This window comes from Oncorhynchus tshawytscha, linkage group LG16, assembly GCF_018296145.1.
Source record: "Oncorhynchus tshawytscha isolate Ot180627B linkage group LG16, Otsh_v2.0, whole genome shotgun sequence".
NCBI lineage: Eukaryota > Metazoa > Chordata > Actinopteri > Salmoniformes > Salmonidae > Oncorhynchus > Oncorhynchus tshawytscha.
Genome location: NC_056444.1, coordinates 25953678 through 25972367, shown reverse-complemented (window position 1 = coordinate 25972367; position 18690 = coordinate 25953678). Strand labels below are relative to the sequence as shown.

At 42.9% G+C, this 18690-nt stretch overlaps 1 protein-coding gene across 2 annotated transcripts; it reads left to right on the top strand.

Moving 5' to 3' along the window:
- Nucleotides 1-132: 132 nt before the first annotated feature.
- On the top strand, nt 133-18658 carry snx16 (sorting nexin 16). 2 transcript variants are annotated; one of them, XM_042299024.1, is made up of 8 exons: nt 133-301; nt 1469-2111; nt 4611-4697; nt 9366-9514; nt 9980-10049; nt 11049-11185; nt 11233; nt 11277-11411. In XM_042299024.1, exons 2-8 carry the CDS (start codon nt 1650-1652, stop codon nt 11409-11411), a joined length of 1041 nt encoding a protein of 346 aa, XP_042154958.1. In that variant the 5' UTR covers nt 133-301; nt 1469-1649. The 2 variants fall into 2 exon arrangements, 1 of the variants encoding a protein (XP_042154958.1); XR_006079051.1 differs by lacking the exon at nt 11233 and adding an exon at nt 15372-18658 and having other exon boundaries at nt 134-301; nt 11277-11407.
- Nucleotides 18659-18690: the final 32 nt, after the last annotated feature.

The following is an 18690-nucleotide window of genomic DNA, read 5'->3' as shown; positions in this document are numbered from 1 at the left end:
ATAACACTCTCTTGCATTATAATTCACTGTTTCTTATACCGTACCAAAGCCATAGATATGCAGCCTATATTTGCTTTACACCCCCCTTTAAAAAATATATATATTTGGGCAAAGATTTGTTGACGCGTCAGGGCATATGCGTGATGACGTCCATTTTTTCTGGAGGGACTGTAGTCGGCGTTGTATACTAGTCTTGCGTATGACAGTTGGCAAAAGCAAGTAGGATATCTTTCACTATAAACAACCAGAAATGTTAACATCTATGATGAAGCAACTGAACGTGGAGCGAGAACATCCTGCGGTGAGTAACGTTATGCCGATCTCGTTCTTCTGTGCTGTTGAATCAAGCAAAAAGTGTCTGCGGTAACGTTAACTGGCTTGATGCTAGCTAGTAGCTAACGTTAGCCTAGCCAGGTGATACGCTTGCTGAATAGCTATTATGCGAATTAAATGGCAAGTTCGTTAGCTAAATAATGATGGCGTTAACTCTACCTCGTTTTCAGTGATGTAACCTTTGCTCCAGCTTGAACAAAAGCTTGCCATTTTAAACAATCGGTACTCCGCCAAGGCGCCTCATTATGGAGAGAGCCTTTCATGTTTACAACTCCTCTTCACCTCCCTACATGGGTTCTGTTTTACAGTCAACAAGAAGCTCATTACACATCACAGGCTTAGGCAAGATCACATCTGCAGCTAAAATTGGGTCCTGACTTTTCCGCGTGGAGATAAAACAGTCCAAAGGCTCGTAATATGAAGCTCCTTATGAGGTTAAATGAAATGAAATGGTGTGTGTGTGTGTGTGTGTGTGTGAGACACACACACGACACTGTGGCCATCTAGTTATGTGGTGTGCTGTTGTGAACAAAGCAACCAGGACATAGCTAGGAAGACATTGATCTATTCTGCATTTTCTACAGCAACACAATAAAACTGGGATGTTTGTCACATGTATTTTCAGCCTAGTCTTTTAATCTATAAAGACCAGACACACTCCACTGACTTACTCTACCATGCTCAATTAGTGCTCTGTCATTATGTGTTTCCCAAATGCCACCCTAATTCCATTGTAGTGCATTACCTATGTGTCCTGGTCAAAACTGGTGCAGTATATAGGAAATAGGGTGTTATTTGCGATGCAGACATTGACTGGCAGGGAGCTCTGTCAGACAGACACCAGACAATCGATACAGTTTCAGGCTGAATGAAAGCTTATTTTATGTGCAAGGGACCATTCTCACCTAGACCCCCCCATGCATTTTAGTCATACACACATCTATCAATTATAAATGACGTCTGGCTTTATCAATAATTTATGTGCCTCTTGGTTGTAATTTGCAAAGAGTTGGCCTCATTCAGGGGACAATACTGTATTTAATAACGTGATCAATGTATGCTGCGTCCTTATGATCAGCAAGCAAAAGGTGGGATGATAAGTCAGTTTTATTTTCTGTATCTATTTTTTTTATAGGGTGCTGGATCCTAGAGCGAGAGTGAGTACTGGCCCTGTCTTTTTTTCACCAGCGCCTCCTATGCTGACCTGCTGCCCTGCCAGTTTGCAAGGCTGTGAGAGTAAGAGTTTGGCGGTAGAGGTGGGTGAGGAGGGTTGGGGTATCTGACAACCAGAGGGAGGACACTGACAGCCCAGCCAGATGTCCTCGCCCTTCGTGCCTGTACCTGTCTCCATCAGAGATAGGACCCTGCCAGGGGCCAATGGGAAGCCCAGGCGGGGCCCTCAGAGGACCTCATCTTTGAACAGTGTCTCCAGCAGCTCTGAGTCCTCCTCCACTAGAGGCCCCGGGGATGAGATCCTGGGCCCTGGCCGTGACCCTGGGAGGAGAGGGAATCGAGTCGGAGGGCCTCGATCCCAAAGCTCAGAGAGAGGCTGCTGCTTCACTTCTCCACCCTCCCTGTTGCAGTGTCAGAGCCCAGTGACCCGGGCCAGGCTGAACGGGCTGGGGCTGGACCCCACGGTGGAGTACTCCACCTCCTCCCGGACGAACATGGATCAGGAATCACCACCAGGACCTCCAGGGTCCTCAGCCTGGGAAGAGAGGCCCATCACCCCCACCGTGCTAGGCTACGAGGTCATGGAGGAGCGGGCCAAGTTGACGGTGAGAGAGCGAGAGGGAGGCAATTCTTCGCTTGGTCCTAGATCTTTGTGTTGTCTTGCCTATTGTCATGCAAGGAGTTGGCTTTATAGCACAGATCTGGGACCAGGCTATGCAATTCAAACATGCCAGGGAGACTGGGACCAGCAGGAAGCTGTATGCCAAACTCAACTAGTCAGCAAAAATGTTGTCCTTATTTTAACCACTTTTTCCCAAGTTGCAAGTCATTTGAAATATCCTTCCTTTCTGTTTTGATGCCTGGACTGGTTGGGAATGTCGTTAATGTCATTACTGGAACTTTTTTAAAGGGATACTTTGAGATTTTGGCATGCTAGCAGATACCCATAGACTTCCAGTCATTGCGCTTATGCTAGTTAGCATTGTCTCATGAAACTAAATCAAATCAAATTTATTTATATAGCCCTTCGTACATCAGCTGATATCTCAAAGTGCTGTACAGAAACCCAGCATAAAACCCCAAACTGCAAGCAATGCAGGTGTAGAAGCATGGTAGTTGTCAACTACCTTTAACTTCCTCCATACTGGACACAGAGACATAAAAATCATATCCACAAGTTCATCTCACTCTGGGGAAGTAGATATTGGAACTCATTGCCAAAATCCCGAAGTATCCCTTTAAGCTCTGGGCTAAGCACCAAGTGGCACAAATGACCAGTTGGCTTTGGTTAGGCTACATTACCATTCATTTATCATGGTCTGGCTAGTCTGTTTGTTTCCTGACTGTTGTGTCCCCAAATCCAGCTCATGACCCCCCCCAAGGCTATTTCCTGTGTGTTTAGAGTTTATCCCAGGTGGCTAAGGTCTGGTCAACACTCACAAACAAAATTTATGCTATAGATCGCTGTGGATAGTTTGTAGTCTACGCATAGTCACTCTGTTGTCAATGGGTAGTCTGTGGATTGTCTGTAGTCTGCCTTCTCCCCCTGTATTTGTTCCCGTAGATGGGATTAGAAGCCCTGTACTGTTCCTGCTGTCTGGACAGATGTTTAGGCGTGTTAGGGAGATGGAGGTGCCATTGGATCAGAAACAGATTATTAGCGGCAGCCAAAAGTGGCAACTATATGGCGAGAGGTGTGGGAACTGTTGGAGGTTAATAGGAGCGACTGAGGGATGTGTTGGAATGTGAAATCATGCTGATCACGATCTCAATACATCAGCCCTGCCATCAATGACCATTTGTTAAACCCCTGCACCCCTCTCATCCAGTACAGATGGACGATGATACAGCAGAATAAGGATTTGACTCAAAACAACTGAGTGGTTGCACATTCTTCTCTCTCATTTATAGTTTGCAACATTAATTGTATTGAAGGCCTAACACTATTGTATAAAGTGTTTGCTGCTCATGGCTTCAAGTTGTATTCATGATCTAGCCTAGTTGCAGATTGGTACTGCAGTGTACTGCCCCTTCCACTCAAACAGGCGTTGTAATTTCACTCTCCAGCAGCACTTTAATTAAAAGGAATCAGAATATGCTGCTGAAGACTTCAGTCATTGATTTAAAGGTCAAGTCCAGTAATTAACTCACTCCTAAAATGGCTTCTGCATTCCCACTGCTTTCCCTTAACACTATCTAAAATAGACTGCATCATTTGCTGCAAGTACACAACTGCTTAGTGTAACTCCAAAATGGTTTCCTATAAAGTGCACTTACCAGAGCCCCTGATCAAACACAGTGCACTATAGTGAATAGGGTGCCAATTGGGCCATAACCTCAGTTTGTGGACATAATGTACACATGATGATGCCAGGGTTTCTGTTATATTTACACCTATTAGTCTTTCTTTTGCATGGTGTCCCTGTTGTCGGTTAGGTACTGTCTGCTCCTTTATTTTCCTGGCTTCCAAGTTCCTGTTAACCCATTTGATGTTAGTGCCAGTGTGTTCTTGTGAGCCTTGGCTGGATCACCTTCTCTTCAGTCTATCCTTTCACTCAGACACACCGCTCTAACCAAACCCAAGGAGTTGGACTTATAAATGCTTATCTCTGAGCCGTCATGCTTAGAATAGCTTTCGGCATGAAAGGTGTTCCATAAAACCCCAAATCAGTGGGATTGTATCCCAAATGGCACATGTATTCCCTATTTAGGGAATATGGTGCCATTCGTGACGCAGGCAGTGTGTTCTGAATGCCTGTGGTTTGAAATGTCTGAACAGGGTCAGAGATGGACAAGATGAAGAAACACTAAATGTCTGACTTTCTTAAAGACATTGGTTATGAAAGGGAGAAAGTAGGCTCTTCTAGAAAGCAAGCTCACATCCATATTGTATAACTAAGCTTCTATTATACGTCTTTACTGATATTGAGAAAAATTCAGATTCAGATTCAGTCTCCGGTGCACTGTGCTGGTTTGGTTTTGAAGGAAACCTTGTTAATCTATGACTGTAATTGAATATAAGATATCTGCTATCATAAGGTCAAAGGTGAGCTGTTAACGTGTGTGTGTGTGTGTGTGTGTGTGTGTTTGGTCTCCTGCTGCAGGTGTATAAGGTCCTGGTGAGGAAGACTCAGAATGAAAGTTGGGTGGTTTTCAGAAGATACACTGACTTCTCCAGACTCAACGACAAGGTACGTCCTCACTCGAGGATAGTTACTCCTCCCAGGGACTGTCCTGGGCCTCGTAGCAGGAAAGGTTTGTCTGATGAATACATTAGGGTGGACTAACTATCCTCCTGTATGTCAAAAATGGGCTGCTATCTAAACTCAAAGGTATCTAAACTTTACCATCTATGACATCATTGCTAGCTAGCATACAACTCATCCATGTGACATAACTCTTCATCATCACACACATGCCCTGGTTTCCACTTTTCCTGATCTGTACCCCATCTGAATAGTCTAAGTAACAAACCCTATTACTGTTGTCAATAATGTAGGCCTATCCAGTGCTCAATTGCCCTAACACAATATGTGTTTATGTCTGTAGATTCTCGCATGGAGGGACAGTACTCAGTACTGTGGGAGAGACAGGGTTATAATCAGTACTATAGGAGAAACAGTAGATGTGTTCGGATACTCATACTAACCGCACGTACCATACAATCTTTGACTTTAATTGAGTATATAGTATGCTTATTGGTCATGTATGGATATAGTTAATATACCAAAAGTTCCCTGATGTCGTACTAAATTCGCCAAAATATGAAGTACACGCAGAGGACACTATTTCTGTACTTTAGGGCCCATAAGAAGAAAATGGAGGGAAATATGCAGCCGAAGTACAACAGGAGCGGATACAAATTAATTGCTTTATCTAATTATGACAAATGTTCAGAAAATGTTGAACAATGTAATGACTTTTCAAACAAGTTACCTTACACGTTATGTTGGCTGACAATTTGTTAGCCACGCTGTCCTTACGAACCACATGGCATATCATTACAGCAGTAGGTTACTGGTATGTTAGCTAGCAACCTAACGATAGTTGGCTAATAATACATCAAACTTGCCAGTAGATTAACTATAAGCTAACTACCCAACGTTTTATTGGTTTGATTATTCCTGGCATTCTTAGCTTAACTAAAAGGTATCGTCGTTGTGCATTCTCAATTGAAATTCAGGTGCTTTCGTAAATTCGCTCTGGCGATCTACTCCGATTTCAGAGCACAGAACAATGAATTTGCGAGCGCTCAACACCCGTTGAATATGGCCGTTGTCAGTAAACGTCTGCAAAAAAAGCAGAAGTAATTTGTTGCCAACAGCAGTTAGTCACCAATGCTCTTGATAACATGAAAACTGCCTAACCGGCTCTGCTAGGGCAAGTAAAATGGTCAGAGTGGTCTCATTTGTATCTGGAAGAAGCTAGCCAATGTTAGCTTGGGTGCTTGACTGCCGTCGTAAGGTAAGAACGCTCAAATCAACCCTACTTCTTGGCGGAGCGTCCAGTGTGCACTCAGAGAGCGAAACGCTCGGAATTTACAAACAGACAATCTGACAATGCTCTGAATTTACGAGTGCACTCTGGCACTCCAGATTTGAATTTAACAACACACCCGGAGTTGTAAAATGTCTAACTAGTCATTTGTTATGCTAACTAGCATAGCAACAACATCAACCTCCGGTCACTGGCAAGGCGCTAATGCCCTCAATTGAAAGGATACTGTTTGTTTACAGTATACTAAAATGAACTAATAGCATGTAGTGTGCTCATTAAGTATGTAGTATACAGTATGTTAGTATGGGTATTCGACAGTGTGTAATAGTCAGTACCCTGGGATGGACAGTGTGTAATAGTCAGTACCCTGGGATAGACAGTGTGTAATACAAATCTAAATCAAATCACACGTCAAATCACACAGATGTAAACTAACAGTGAAATGGTCCCTTACCAACAATGCAGAGATTTAAAAAATCAATAAAAATAACACAAGGAATAAATATACAATGAGTAAAGATAACTTGGCTATATACACTGGGTACCAGTACCGAGTCGATGTGCAAGGGTAAGAGGTAATTTAGGCAGATACGTACATATAGGTAGGAGTAAATTCACTAGGCAACAGGATAGATAATAAACCGTAGCAGCAGCATATGTGTTGAATCAAGAGTTCAATGTAGATATTCCGGGTAGCTATTTGGTTAACTATTTAGCAGTCTTATGGCTTGGAGGTAAAAGCTGTTCAGTGTCCTGTTGGTTCCAGATTTGGTGCATTGGTAACACTTTCCATGCAATAGCAAAGAGAACAGTCTGTGACTTGGGTGGCTGGAGTCTGACCATTTTTAGAGCCTTCCTCTGACCCCGCGTGGTATAGAGGTCCTTGATGGCAGGGAGCTCGGCTCCAGTGATGTACTGGGCCGTACGCACTACACTCTGTAGTGCCTTGTGGTCGGATGCCATGCAGTTGCCATACCAAGCTGTGATGCAGCTAGTCAAGATGCTCTCAATGGTCCAGCTGTAGAACTCTTTGAGGATCTGAGGGCCCATGCCAAATATGTTCAGCCTCCTGAGGGGGAAGAGGTGTTGTCGTGCCCTCTTCACATCTCTGTTGGTGTGTGGACCATGTTAATTTCTTAGTGATGTGGACACCGAGGAACTTGAAGCTCTCAACCTGCTCCACTACAACTGTGTCGATGTGGATGGAGGCGTGCTCGGCCCTCCGTTTCCTACTGTGTACACGATCAACTCCTTTGTCTTGCTGACGTTGAGGGAGAGGTTGTTGTCCTGGCACTGCACTGCCAAGTCACTGACCTCCCTATAGGCCATCAGGCCTACCACCGTTGTGTCGTCAGCAAACTTAATGATTGTGTTTGAGTCATGCAGTCGTGGGTGAACCAGGAGTACAGAAGGGGATGATGCACGCACGCTGTAGGTGTTCCTCTTGTCCAGGTAGGAAAGTCTTACTCACATCGGCTACCCGAGCACGGTGTGCTGCTTTCTGCACACGCCACTGTCAGCGTGAACTGTACCGTTTCCACCTTCTTATTTATTTTTACCTGGAGTTTTTCCTTATTGTAGGCTACTACTTTTACCACTTTTAGTCTTGAAATCTTTGGTTGTTTACCTCACTAGCTTACTGTTTAGCACAGGCCCTCACATGTGAATCCGTTAAAGAGATGGGTAGGGCCAAGGCTTAAGACGGTGTGAATGATGCTGAATGGGTGTAGACAAAAGCTCCTTTAGTAGGTGTACCAAAACATTCAAGGGCCATTTTCTCAAAAGTGGGGTTACAAGTTTATCAACTTTCAAAGCAGATTTACTTTCCCATTGTTCCTCAACTGCAGTGTTTGAAATACCGTTTTCTAGCTCTGAGTCTCTACTTTACTGTAAAAAATACTATTTCAAATTTTTGATACATAGGACTGAATCCTGGTGGTGGGTCACACATGCATTCACCTGTATTGTGAATAGGCTACATCTTGATTTGCCCAGTTTATCAATAGAGATTTACCATTCAAGAAAAATATTGCTGTTATGTTCTTATGGTAACAAATACAAATTGATTGTATGATTATTTGATTGATTAATGCATACATCAAAAATTCTAAAATGTCAAATGTAATGATCTTGATCAAGTGCCATTCTGTGACTTTGGCCAATATGCCTTTATTTGTGGTATTGTGATACTAAACCTGGTATCAAAGTAAACATTTCGGTATCATGACAACACTGCGTCCAGAGCTGCCAACTCGTTGAAGTAGAAATTGTCATTCAAATTGAGTTTAGCGATCGTTGTTCTAATGTCCAGAAGGTGTGTTCGGTGGTTGGAAATTATGTCCGAGACATTATCTACAAAAAAAAAAAAACACAAAATTGGTCAGGAACCCGTAAAGCAGCACCCCCCAGCACACAAAGAGCCAGTGTTCCACAAACAACAGCAGCAGTAGCTTTGTCTAGCCAGCCACGGGAAGCCAACTCCTAGCGGGACAGGTCAGAGATGGACAAGGGGAGAAATACTATGTGGATTAGGTATAATAATCATTCACTTTTTAAAAGTCTTACAGCTGAGTGCTTCATGTGACGTCCATATAATCAACTCTTTTCTTAAATCTAGTCTATCCTTAAGTCAGCACACTGCCAACAATGCCCTATTTCTGTTAGAAATATTTTCAGTAATAAAACACAGACTACAGAAGGCTAAATGTCGACTATACGCCTACAAATCCGGTTTTGCTACTAGACACAGTAGCCTGGGGTGAGGTAGGAAAAGGCCACACCCTCCATCAGACACACAGAGGCTGTGGACAGGCTGCACAGCCATTCCTGTGGTCGCTCTCGCTCTAGAAGAGAGAACTAACCAATCTGGACACCTATTCACAAAGACTCAAAGAAAGAGTGCTGATCAGGGTTATTTATGATTTCAAATATATGTATTTAAAAACGGATCCAAGATCAGCACTCCTACTCTGATTTGTGAATAAGGGCATTGGCCTAACGGGATGAACACTGGGCTGCATGTTCTGTACTTGTTAACTGGAATTTGGGAAAATTGTTTGAAGAGTTTTTCCAGAGTTGACATGGATGTGTTTTTGAAAGATCAATAACTCAAGCCCCTCCCTTCACTGTTGAGCAAACAGGCCTTGTTTGGTTTTCCTGGTCATAACAAACCATGTAATGTTACATTTGTTCAGGGTGTGTTTGTGGTGGTGTTGCGATAATTAGCCTGTGCTTCTTCGTCTCTCTTTTCCATGTGTGTTTTGTACGTGTGTGTGTGTACTGGGTGTGTTAAGATGCCGTGTGTGTGTATCGGTGTTGCTTTTCCCCTGCCTAACCTGTCTCTGTGTGTGTGTGAGTTTCAGCTAAAGGAGATGTTCCCAGGGTTCAGACTGTCTCTGCCTCCAAAGCGCTGGTTCAAAGACAACTACAACTCTGACTTCCTAGAGGACAGACAGCTGGGCCTGCAGGCCTTCCTACAGAACCTGGTGGCACACAAAGACGTTGCCAACTGGTGCGTGTCTCCGTGAACATGTCTCAACATGCAGTGCAAACCCCAAGTGCTTTGAGGTTTCACACACACACACACAGTCTTGAGTTTACTGATGGACTTGCTGGTTGCCCATGACCAGAGGCAGACTTAACACCTGGCCAACAACAATGAGCGTCTATGGAAGCAGCTGAATGTATCCACACACACACTTTATTTAGGCTATATTAGAGTTATGTAGTCAAGGTTAAAAGCATACATTACACAGTAACTGTATTTAGCGTTGTAATACAAACCTTTTCTAATACCCTGTCTAGTTTCCTTGGCACCAATACTGGTGACATGGACAGCAAAACCAATACCCAATCCATCATAGATACACTGTCTTTTGGGGGATTGTGTGTGAGTACCCTGAAGTTGCTTGGTTGGTATGGAAAGATACGTTCTTGTTGATTATTAAAACACTGTCTTTCCTTGTCTCTTTAACAGCATAGCAGTGCGAGAGTTCCTGTGTTTAGATGATCCACCAGGTCCTTTTGACAGTCTGGAGGAGAGCCGGGTAAGACCGATCTTCTGTTACCAGCATGCAACTTGAGGTCGACTTTCACAAAAAGCCTATTGAGAAGTCACGTAGACCCAAACGAGACCAGTTCAATCCAGTTTCTGCAGTGTTTGTTTCTGTGACCCATAATCCTGGGAGTAATTTGGGACGGGCTTTGTTGTTCTCTAGCTGGAATGAGCCTCCGATGCCAGCACCACATCTAATTAGTATATACATCCATTAGCATAACTGTCATTAGAATAGCTTTTACAGTCTTTGGTTAGTGGTGGATTAGGATTTGGCTTCCTCTCTAAGTGCTCCACTAGGAGAGAGTGGGGTAAGTTGAGCCACGGGACAGGGTAAGTTAAGCCTCCTACACATTTCTGTACTGAATTAACTATTACCACTACCTTTTTTAAAACCATGTCTATCTTTATCTCCTTAACACAATTCAACACAATCACAGTTGCTTTTGTCTTTTTAATAATTTTAAGCATTTAAACACTTAAACCCTTAGGCCCTGGTGTTACCTCATATCCCGGTGATAATGCCTGGGAAGGAAACCCTTTCAATTGGCTCAACCATTGGCCCAAATTACCCCGAGGCAAACATTTAAACTATATTAGCCCACACAGCTAGAAGGATGGATAACTTTTATTCTAGGTTAAGTACCGCATATTGTATTTTATAGAGACCAACTGTTCTATACATCAATCTTAAAACGATCTACTTAGCATCATGAAACCTCTAACACAATAGATTAATTTGACTTGGTGAAAATCTGTTTTTTTGGACCTAACTTGCTTACCACTTTTTCCATGTGGTTTCTTCCTTCAGACTCTATGAAATGACCTCTTCCTAAATATGTGGTCAAATTGTGTATGGTTTCCTAGTAACAACTATTCCTTTGGCTCAACTTACCCAACTTGTTTATTTTTTTGCCATGTAAGTTGTTGTCCTGTCATGTTTTCATAACTCTGTGTCTGTCTCTCTCTCTCGCTCCCGCCCCCCTACCAGGCATTCTGTGAGACTCTGGAGGAGAGTAACTATCGTCTGCAGAAAGAGCTGGTTGAGAAGCAGAGAGAGATTAGCTCCCTCAAGAAGAGACTGGAGGAGAAGGACCGTCACATCCACCTTCTGGAGAAGCGCCTCAGGTACTGAACAACAGACACACACAGGTTTACTGCAATTGTGTTTCTAGGGTGTGTAACTGTGTGTGTGTGTGTGTGTGTGCACACGTTACAGCGGGAGTCTCTGACCCCAGAGAGCCAGAGTGGGTTGTCAGCTCAGGGCAGTGATAGCAGCGTAGACGCAGATGGAGACGTGGAGTCATCAACCGCCGAGGCAGACCAGGACATTATGTCAGAGGAGAACGGGTAAGACACACACACACACACAATCCAGGGTTTCACTATATCCCGTTAACATTGCCTCGATTTATTTATTCAAGATACTATTCACCAGTTCCGTGGTTCTTACTCATAACTGATTTTTCACTGCACTATACGCACACTCACATCGAGAAGCCCTTTTGTATAATGCTCAAACTCCCTTCATTCAGTTAGCTGTCTTTTCAGATGATCAACCCCTCTTCCTGAAGAGCTGGCATTATGCCACTTTTTTTATAGCAGTGGCCATCACAATCAATCTTCTCAACGTGAACTGTGCTTGTGACTTCAACTGCCGTTAGCTGATTTTTGCTGGATTGTCTCTTTTAAAGCGGTATACTACTGTATCCCCTCCCCCAGAGCATTCACTTTCAAAAACAGAAATGACCTTGAAAGCCTTTGTGAAAACAGCAACCCCCACCCCCCTAAACTTAATTTTCCTAATGCTAGTGAAGTAGTGAAGGTAGCTAGCTGCATTGCAAAATATCATCTATTAACTAATATCTGTCCTATCAAGCCATAGTGTGTTTCCTCAATAGTTGTCCAGTGAAAAATGACAAAGCCTTGAGGATTGCAGAACTGACAGAGCTGTGTTTAGTGGTTGGGAAAGGAAAGACATCGGGTGGCTACCTCATTCGGCTAATCGGATTAGAGATATTGATTACAGACCAGACTGAACATTTTATTTAGTTGACTTAACATTAAAACTCAGACAGGAATGGGCCTTGAACCATATAAATACTATACCAATTTTGGCCTGTGAGTGATTTTCTTTGCCCCCCCCAAAGATTTATTTTTAATTATTGGACATAAAAGACTAAACACCAGCAAATCAGCTCCAAGTGGTTTTGATTTGAGAAATCTGTTCCACAGTATTCCTATGCAGAATAGAGGGATACAGTACCAGTCAAAAGTTTGGACACCTACATTTCACCTGCATTTCAATTAACACGTGTGCCTTTGGTAAAAGTTCATTTGTGGAATTTCTTTCCTTAATGTGTTGGAGCCAAACGGTTGGGACAAGGTAGGGGTGATATACAGAAGATAACCCTATTTGGTAAAAGAGCAAGTCCATATTATGGCAAGAACCGCTCAAATAAGCAAAGAGAAATGACAGTCCATCATTACTTTAAGACATGAAGGTCAGTCAATCCGGAAAATTTCAAGAACTTTGTGCAGTCGCAAAAACCATTAAGTGCTATGATGAAACTGGCTCTCTTGATGACCGCCACAGGAAAGGAAGACGCAGAGTTACCTCTGCTGCAGAGGATACGTTCATTAGTTACCAGCCTCAGAAATTGCAGCTCAAATAAATGCTTCACCAAGTTAAAGTAAGACGCATCTCAAAATTAACTGTTCAGAGGAGACTGTGTGAATCAGGCCTTCATGGTTAAATTGTTGCAAAGAAACCACTAAGACACCAATAAGAAAAAGAGACTTGCTTGGGCCAAGAAACACGAGCAATGGACATTCATGGAAATCTGTCCTTTGGTCTGATGAGTCCAAATTTGAGATTATTTGGCACCAACTGCTTTTTCTTCAAGAAACGCAGAGTAGGTGAAGGGATAATCTCCGCATGTATGATTCCCACCATGAAGCATGGAGGAGGTGTGGGGGTGCTTTGCTGGTGACACTGTCTGTGATTTTTATTTAGAATTCAAGGCACACTTAACCAGCATGGCTACCACAGCATTCTGCAGCGATACGCCATCCCATCTGGTTTGTGCTTAGTGTGACGATCATTTGTTTTTCAACAAGACAATGACCCAACACATCTCCAGGCTGTGTAAGGGCTATTTGACCAAGAAGGAGAGGGATCAGATGACCTGGCATCCACAATCACCCGACCTCAACCCAATTGAGATGGTTTGGGATGAGTTGGACCACAGAGTGAAGGAAAAGCAGCTCAGCATATGTGAGCTGCTTTTATGGGAACTCCTTCAAGACTGTTGGAAACGCATTCCAGGTGAAGCTGGTTGAGAGAATGCCAAGAGTGTTAAAGCTGTCATCAATGCAAAAGGTGGCTACTTTGAAGCTAAAATATATTTTGATTGGTTTAACACTTTTTTCTTTTTGATACTACATGATTCTAAATGTGTAATTTCAAAGTTCTGATGTCTTCACTATTATTCTACCATGTTAAAAAAAAACTTGACTGAGCAGGTGTCCAAACTTTTGACTGGTACTATATATGTGATCATATACAAATGTAAACAAGGATTGAAATATTTGTTTTAGTCAAATATTATATATGTTTGGGTTTCTTGCTGTCAATTTCTAGTCTACAAATTATTTGTAATTAGGTTTCAGCCCCCTGACCATCTGCTCAATAAGAAATTGGCCCGCGGCTGAATCTACACTGAACAAAAATATAAACGTGTTGGTCCCGTGTTTCATCAGCTAAAATAAGCTCCCAGCAATTTTCTATACGCACAAAAAGCTTGTCACTCAAATGTTGTGCACAAATTAGTTTACATCCCTGTTAGTGTACATTTTATCCTTTGTCAAGATAATCCATCCACCTGACAGGTGTGGCATATCAAGAATCTGATTTAACAGCATGATCATTACAAGGGTGCACCTTGTGCTGGGGACAATATAAGGCCACTCTAAAATGTGCTGTTTTGTCACACAACACAATGCCACAGAATGTCTCAAATTTTGAGGTTACGTGTAATTGGCATGCTGACTGCAGGAACGTCCATAAGAGCTGTTAATTTCTCTACCAAAAAGCCACCTCCAGTGTCATTTCAGAGAATTTGGCAGTACTTCCAACAGGCCTCACAACCACACCATGTATGGTGTCGTGTGAATGAGAGGTTTGCTGATGTCAACGTTATGAACAGAGTGCTCCATGGTGGCGATGGTGTTATAGTTACAGCCAACAAACACAATGGCAATTTGAATGCACAGATGCCGTGACGAGATCCTGAGACCCATTGTTGTACCATTCATCCACCGCCATCACCTCATGTTTCAGCATGATAATGCACGGCCCCATGTCGCAAGGATCTGTACACAATTCCTGGAAGCTGAAAATGTCCGTTCTTCCATGGCCTGCATATTCACCAGACATGTCATTGAGCCTGTTTGGAATGCTCTGGATCGACATGTACAACAGCGTGTTCAAGTTGTCGCCAATATCCAGCAACTTCACACCGCCATTGAGGAGGAGTGGGACAACATTCCACAGGCCACAATCAACAGCCTGGTTAACTCTATGTGAAGGAGATGTCGCGCTGCATGTTGGTGGTCACACCAGATACTGACTGGTTTTCTGATCCACGGCCCTACCTTTTTATTTAAGGTATCTGTCACCAACAGATCCATATCAGTATTCCCAGTCATGTGAAATCCATATTAGGGCCTAATGAATTTATTTCATTTGACTGATTTCCTTGTGAACTGTAACTCAGTGTAATCTTTGAAATTGTTGCATTTATATTTTTGTTCAGTATAGTTGATCCCTGGTCTAAAGGGCTATGTGTATGGTTAATTGCAGAGCCAGACAATGTGGACATACAGTAGATGGATTAGTGGCAACAGCAGGGGGGGTGGTGGTGGTCTTAGTTGAATGACACTGACCATATCCTTCCTTTGTTTTTCCCTCCATGTTACACAGCTGTGCAGCCCCTATCTGAGAGGGTGCAGTAGTTGGAGGTGCTGAATACTTCACATTATATGGTATCATGATAATGGTGTCTAGTACCATTGTCCATGTCTTCTGACTGACCTGTGGGCCACCATGTGCGTCTTTACCCCAGAGTATTTACTTACAGCTCTTTTTACATGTGCAGTGATGGTCTTGGAACTTATTCTGGTGTGTCTCAATGTGTTACCTCTGTCTTATCAGTGAGATGTGTTTGAAATGTTCATCCCCTCTTCTCTCGACCTACACTGGTCCATCGATTCATGTCACCTTTTCAATTTTCCCCTCTCTCTGTCTCTCCAGGAAGTGTGAGGCCCACCCGTCTCTGCGTCTCTCAGGGTGTTGGTGTGGGCCTGCCACAGGCAGCTCTCCGCCTGTCATCGAGGTGACCCAGGTGTGTGACGCTCGGCTGGAGCACTGAGCCACCTGGGACAACTCTGCTCTTCCCTCAATTCACCCCCTCCTCCCTCCTTCATGACTGTGATCACTGTTACTCAAGGATCTTGGGACTGAAACATTCTGAGGATGGGGCTTTGGACGTGACACCCCCTTCCAAACATTGTTTAGTTTGTTGGCAGGATAGTTGATCAACCCCCTGCCTTGCTGCTCATTTAGACTTCCACAGACCCTGGCCACTGTTTTTCAGAGAGAATATGAATTGGGTGGGGGCACTTTATTCAGTAACACCCCCAGGTCATCCCAGCTGCCAGTTAATCTGACTGGACTCAATGATACTGACAGGAGCAGAGTAGGGACACTTTATCCCGTAACACTCCTTCAATGGTTGATTTGTCCCCATGAAGTTGTGTATCGAGTAATTGAGGGACCTTGCATAGACCTGCAAGGACACTTTACTATGAAAAAATAATAATAATAATAAAAAAAATGTTTTAACTGAGGGCAGTCCTCAGATTCACCTAGTCCATTTGCTAATCAAAGCTTGAAGACTATACATCCAACTCAGAATGGTGCAATCAGACCACGTAGGAGGAATGCATACATCTAATGAACTGGTAACTGTAGCTAGTACTGTAGTTCATTAGTTTAGTTCTTGGGGTTAGTTGGTTCCACACCTTCTGTATGAAACAGGTTTCCAGAGCCCCCAGATCCTGTGGTCTCCCAGCCAAAGAGTGGATGTGTCTGGAATGACACCCTATATAGAACAGAGCCATATGGGTCCTGGTCAAAAGTAGTGCACTGAATAGCCGATAGGGTGCCTTTTCAGACACAACCAAAACCTGGAGAGGGACTCGAACACCACCTTAAAGCCGATTGGATAATTGGGTCTTGCAATATGATGAACCATATGAAAATCCATAGACCGAGAAATGGAACCTCGCAAAGCTTGACTACTACAGCACCTCTGCATCAGCGAAACAACACCACCCTGTGGCTATAGTAGGTATGGCCACAGACGATGACTGGACAAGGCGCATGGGAATATTCTGCCGGTCAATGATGTGTTCAAGATGGCAGGGATTAACATGCCATTTCCTGTTATTATAAAGGTCAAGGCTGTTATGGGGTGGTTGGCAGATATTTGGAGAATGATAGAGCTCATATGTTTTAGCTTGTCTACTAATATTGTCCTTGTAGTCACATCTCATTGCTTTATACTGCCCATCTGGCATACAGTATCTTCAACAAAAGTAGAACAGAAAGTATTTGTGGGGGTGGTACATCAAATACATGTTTTGTGTGTTATTTTGGTTCTGTGATAGTTTAGATTTGACCCTACACATTGTTGAACTGACATTTTGTTGATTTGCCCCCGTTATGTTTGATGTCATGCGTTGCTTGCACTACTAAACCTCGTCATCTCTGAATGTCTAAACATAGAGTGAACCTTAACATATCAGTCTACGGGCCCCGTTTGGAGAGAGCATTGACATCCTTAGCGTTCAGACACCTCTTGTTTATCATGTCAGTCCCACATTCCATGAAATAATATCTTTTATGCCCATGTTAACCTAATTTCTACACTAAGAAATGTATTTTGCCTAAATACATTAGGAGAAGAACCCCATTGAAAACAGACAAATGTGGCTGAATGCTACATGCCAGAGTCATAAAGAGATACTGTATATTGCTCTGCTATTCATGTTCAAAAGGACAAAATATATATTTTTTAATTGTCCACTGATACATGCCGATATGATTGGTGGATGGAATCATGAATATATCAACGTTGAGAAGAATGACCCCTGTCTGCATGGAATCGGTTTCCTCAAACTTACCAGACCACTATCACTGACCTCACTGCCTGTGAACTACGGGTATTCAAATCCTAGAATTAAGGATTCCATTCTATGGTTCCGGCTCCCTTGTGAATGTCACTTTTGTCTTTGTGAATGCATGCGAGAGAGAATATATTGACCACACTCAATCACGATAAGCCATAATCTGAGCACATTGAGTGTACACTAACATCCCAAAAAGCAATACTCAATACAGTACAATGTATACACTGAGTGTACAAAACATTAAGAACACCTTCCTAATATTGAGTTGCACCCCTTTTTGCCCTCGGAACAGCCTCTTTGTCAGGACATGGACTCTACAAGGTGTCAAACGTTCCACAGGGATGCTGACTCCAATGCTTCCCACAGTTGTCAAGTTGGCTTGATGTCCTTTAAGTGGTGGACCATTCTTGATACAGTGTGGAAAAACCCAGCAGCGTTGCTGTTCTTGACACAAACCAGTGTGCCTGGCACCTACAACCATACCCCGTTCAAAGGCATTTAAATATTTTGTTTTACCCAGTCACCTCCCTGAATGGTGCACACACAATCCATGTCTCTAGGCTTAAAAAATCCTTCTTTAACCTGTTTCCTCTCTTCAGCTACACTAATTTAACAGGTGACATCAATAAGGGATCATGGCTTTCACCTGGATTCACCTGGGCAGACGTCATGGAAAGAGCAGGTGTTCTTAATGTTTTGTGCACTGTGTGTATAGTTCAATGGACTGAGTACACCATTTCTCAAAATGTCACATGTTGGTGTGTTTTGTTTCTTGTTATGAGCTGAGAGCTTTCACAGACAGCTTTAGCTCCTATCTCTATTGCAGAGTTTATGTTTGGGACATTGCCAGTAGTGGCTGTATGATGCACTTTATGTATGTACTGTATGACATAGGAGCATGTTGCTAGCTTGGTTAGCATAGCCTCCATTTTATAACAGCTTATTTGAAGCAGAGTGCCTTTTCTGTTGTTTTTTGTTGTTTTTTCATACACGCTGCGTAGCTTTCCATATTACTTGTGGTTGATGTTGGCTCAATGTTCATCCCACATATTTGTGTAGTCCCTCAAACTAATTTGAAGTGCCTTGAGTTTCTGCCACTTGCTTTTGATATTGCTCTAGTCCACTTTTAGCTCCATAGATTTTAGTGTGAAATGTGAAGAGAGAAAAATGATCATAGAATTATTTTTGATGGAAATAGGTTTAAATTACATTTCCTTTTGTTTTGAACTAGTTTTAGTGTCACGTTAAAGTTGAACACATGGCTAGTGTCCTGTGGACAAAATCAAGTATGAGCTGTGGTTGGTATGTAACAACTGTTATTAAAATCAATGTGATTTGTTGTCGGAATCATTTTGTGTGCTCAAAAGAATAGTTCACCC

Excerpts from the sequence above, each read along its gene's own strand:
- snx16 (XM_042299024.1), top strand. The coding sequence starts at position 1,650 with ATGTCCTCGCCCTTCGTGCCTGTACCTGTCTCCATCAGAGATAGGACC. Across the intron at positions 2,112-4,610 it reads AGGAGCGGGCCAAGTTGACG|GTGTATAAGGTCCTGGTGAG; the intron begins GTGAGAGAGCGA and ends CTCCTGCTGCAG. Across the intron at positions 9,515-9,979 it reads CACAAAGACGTTGCCAACTG|CATAGCAGTGCGAGAGTTCC; the intron begins GTGCGTGTCTCC and ends TCTCTTTAACAG.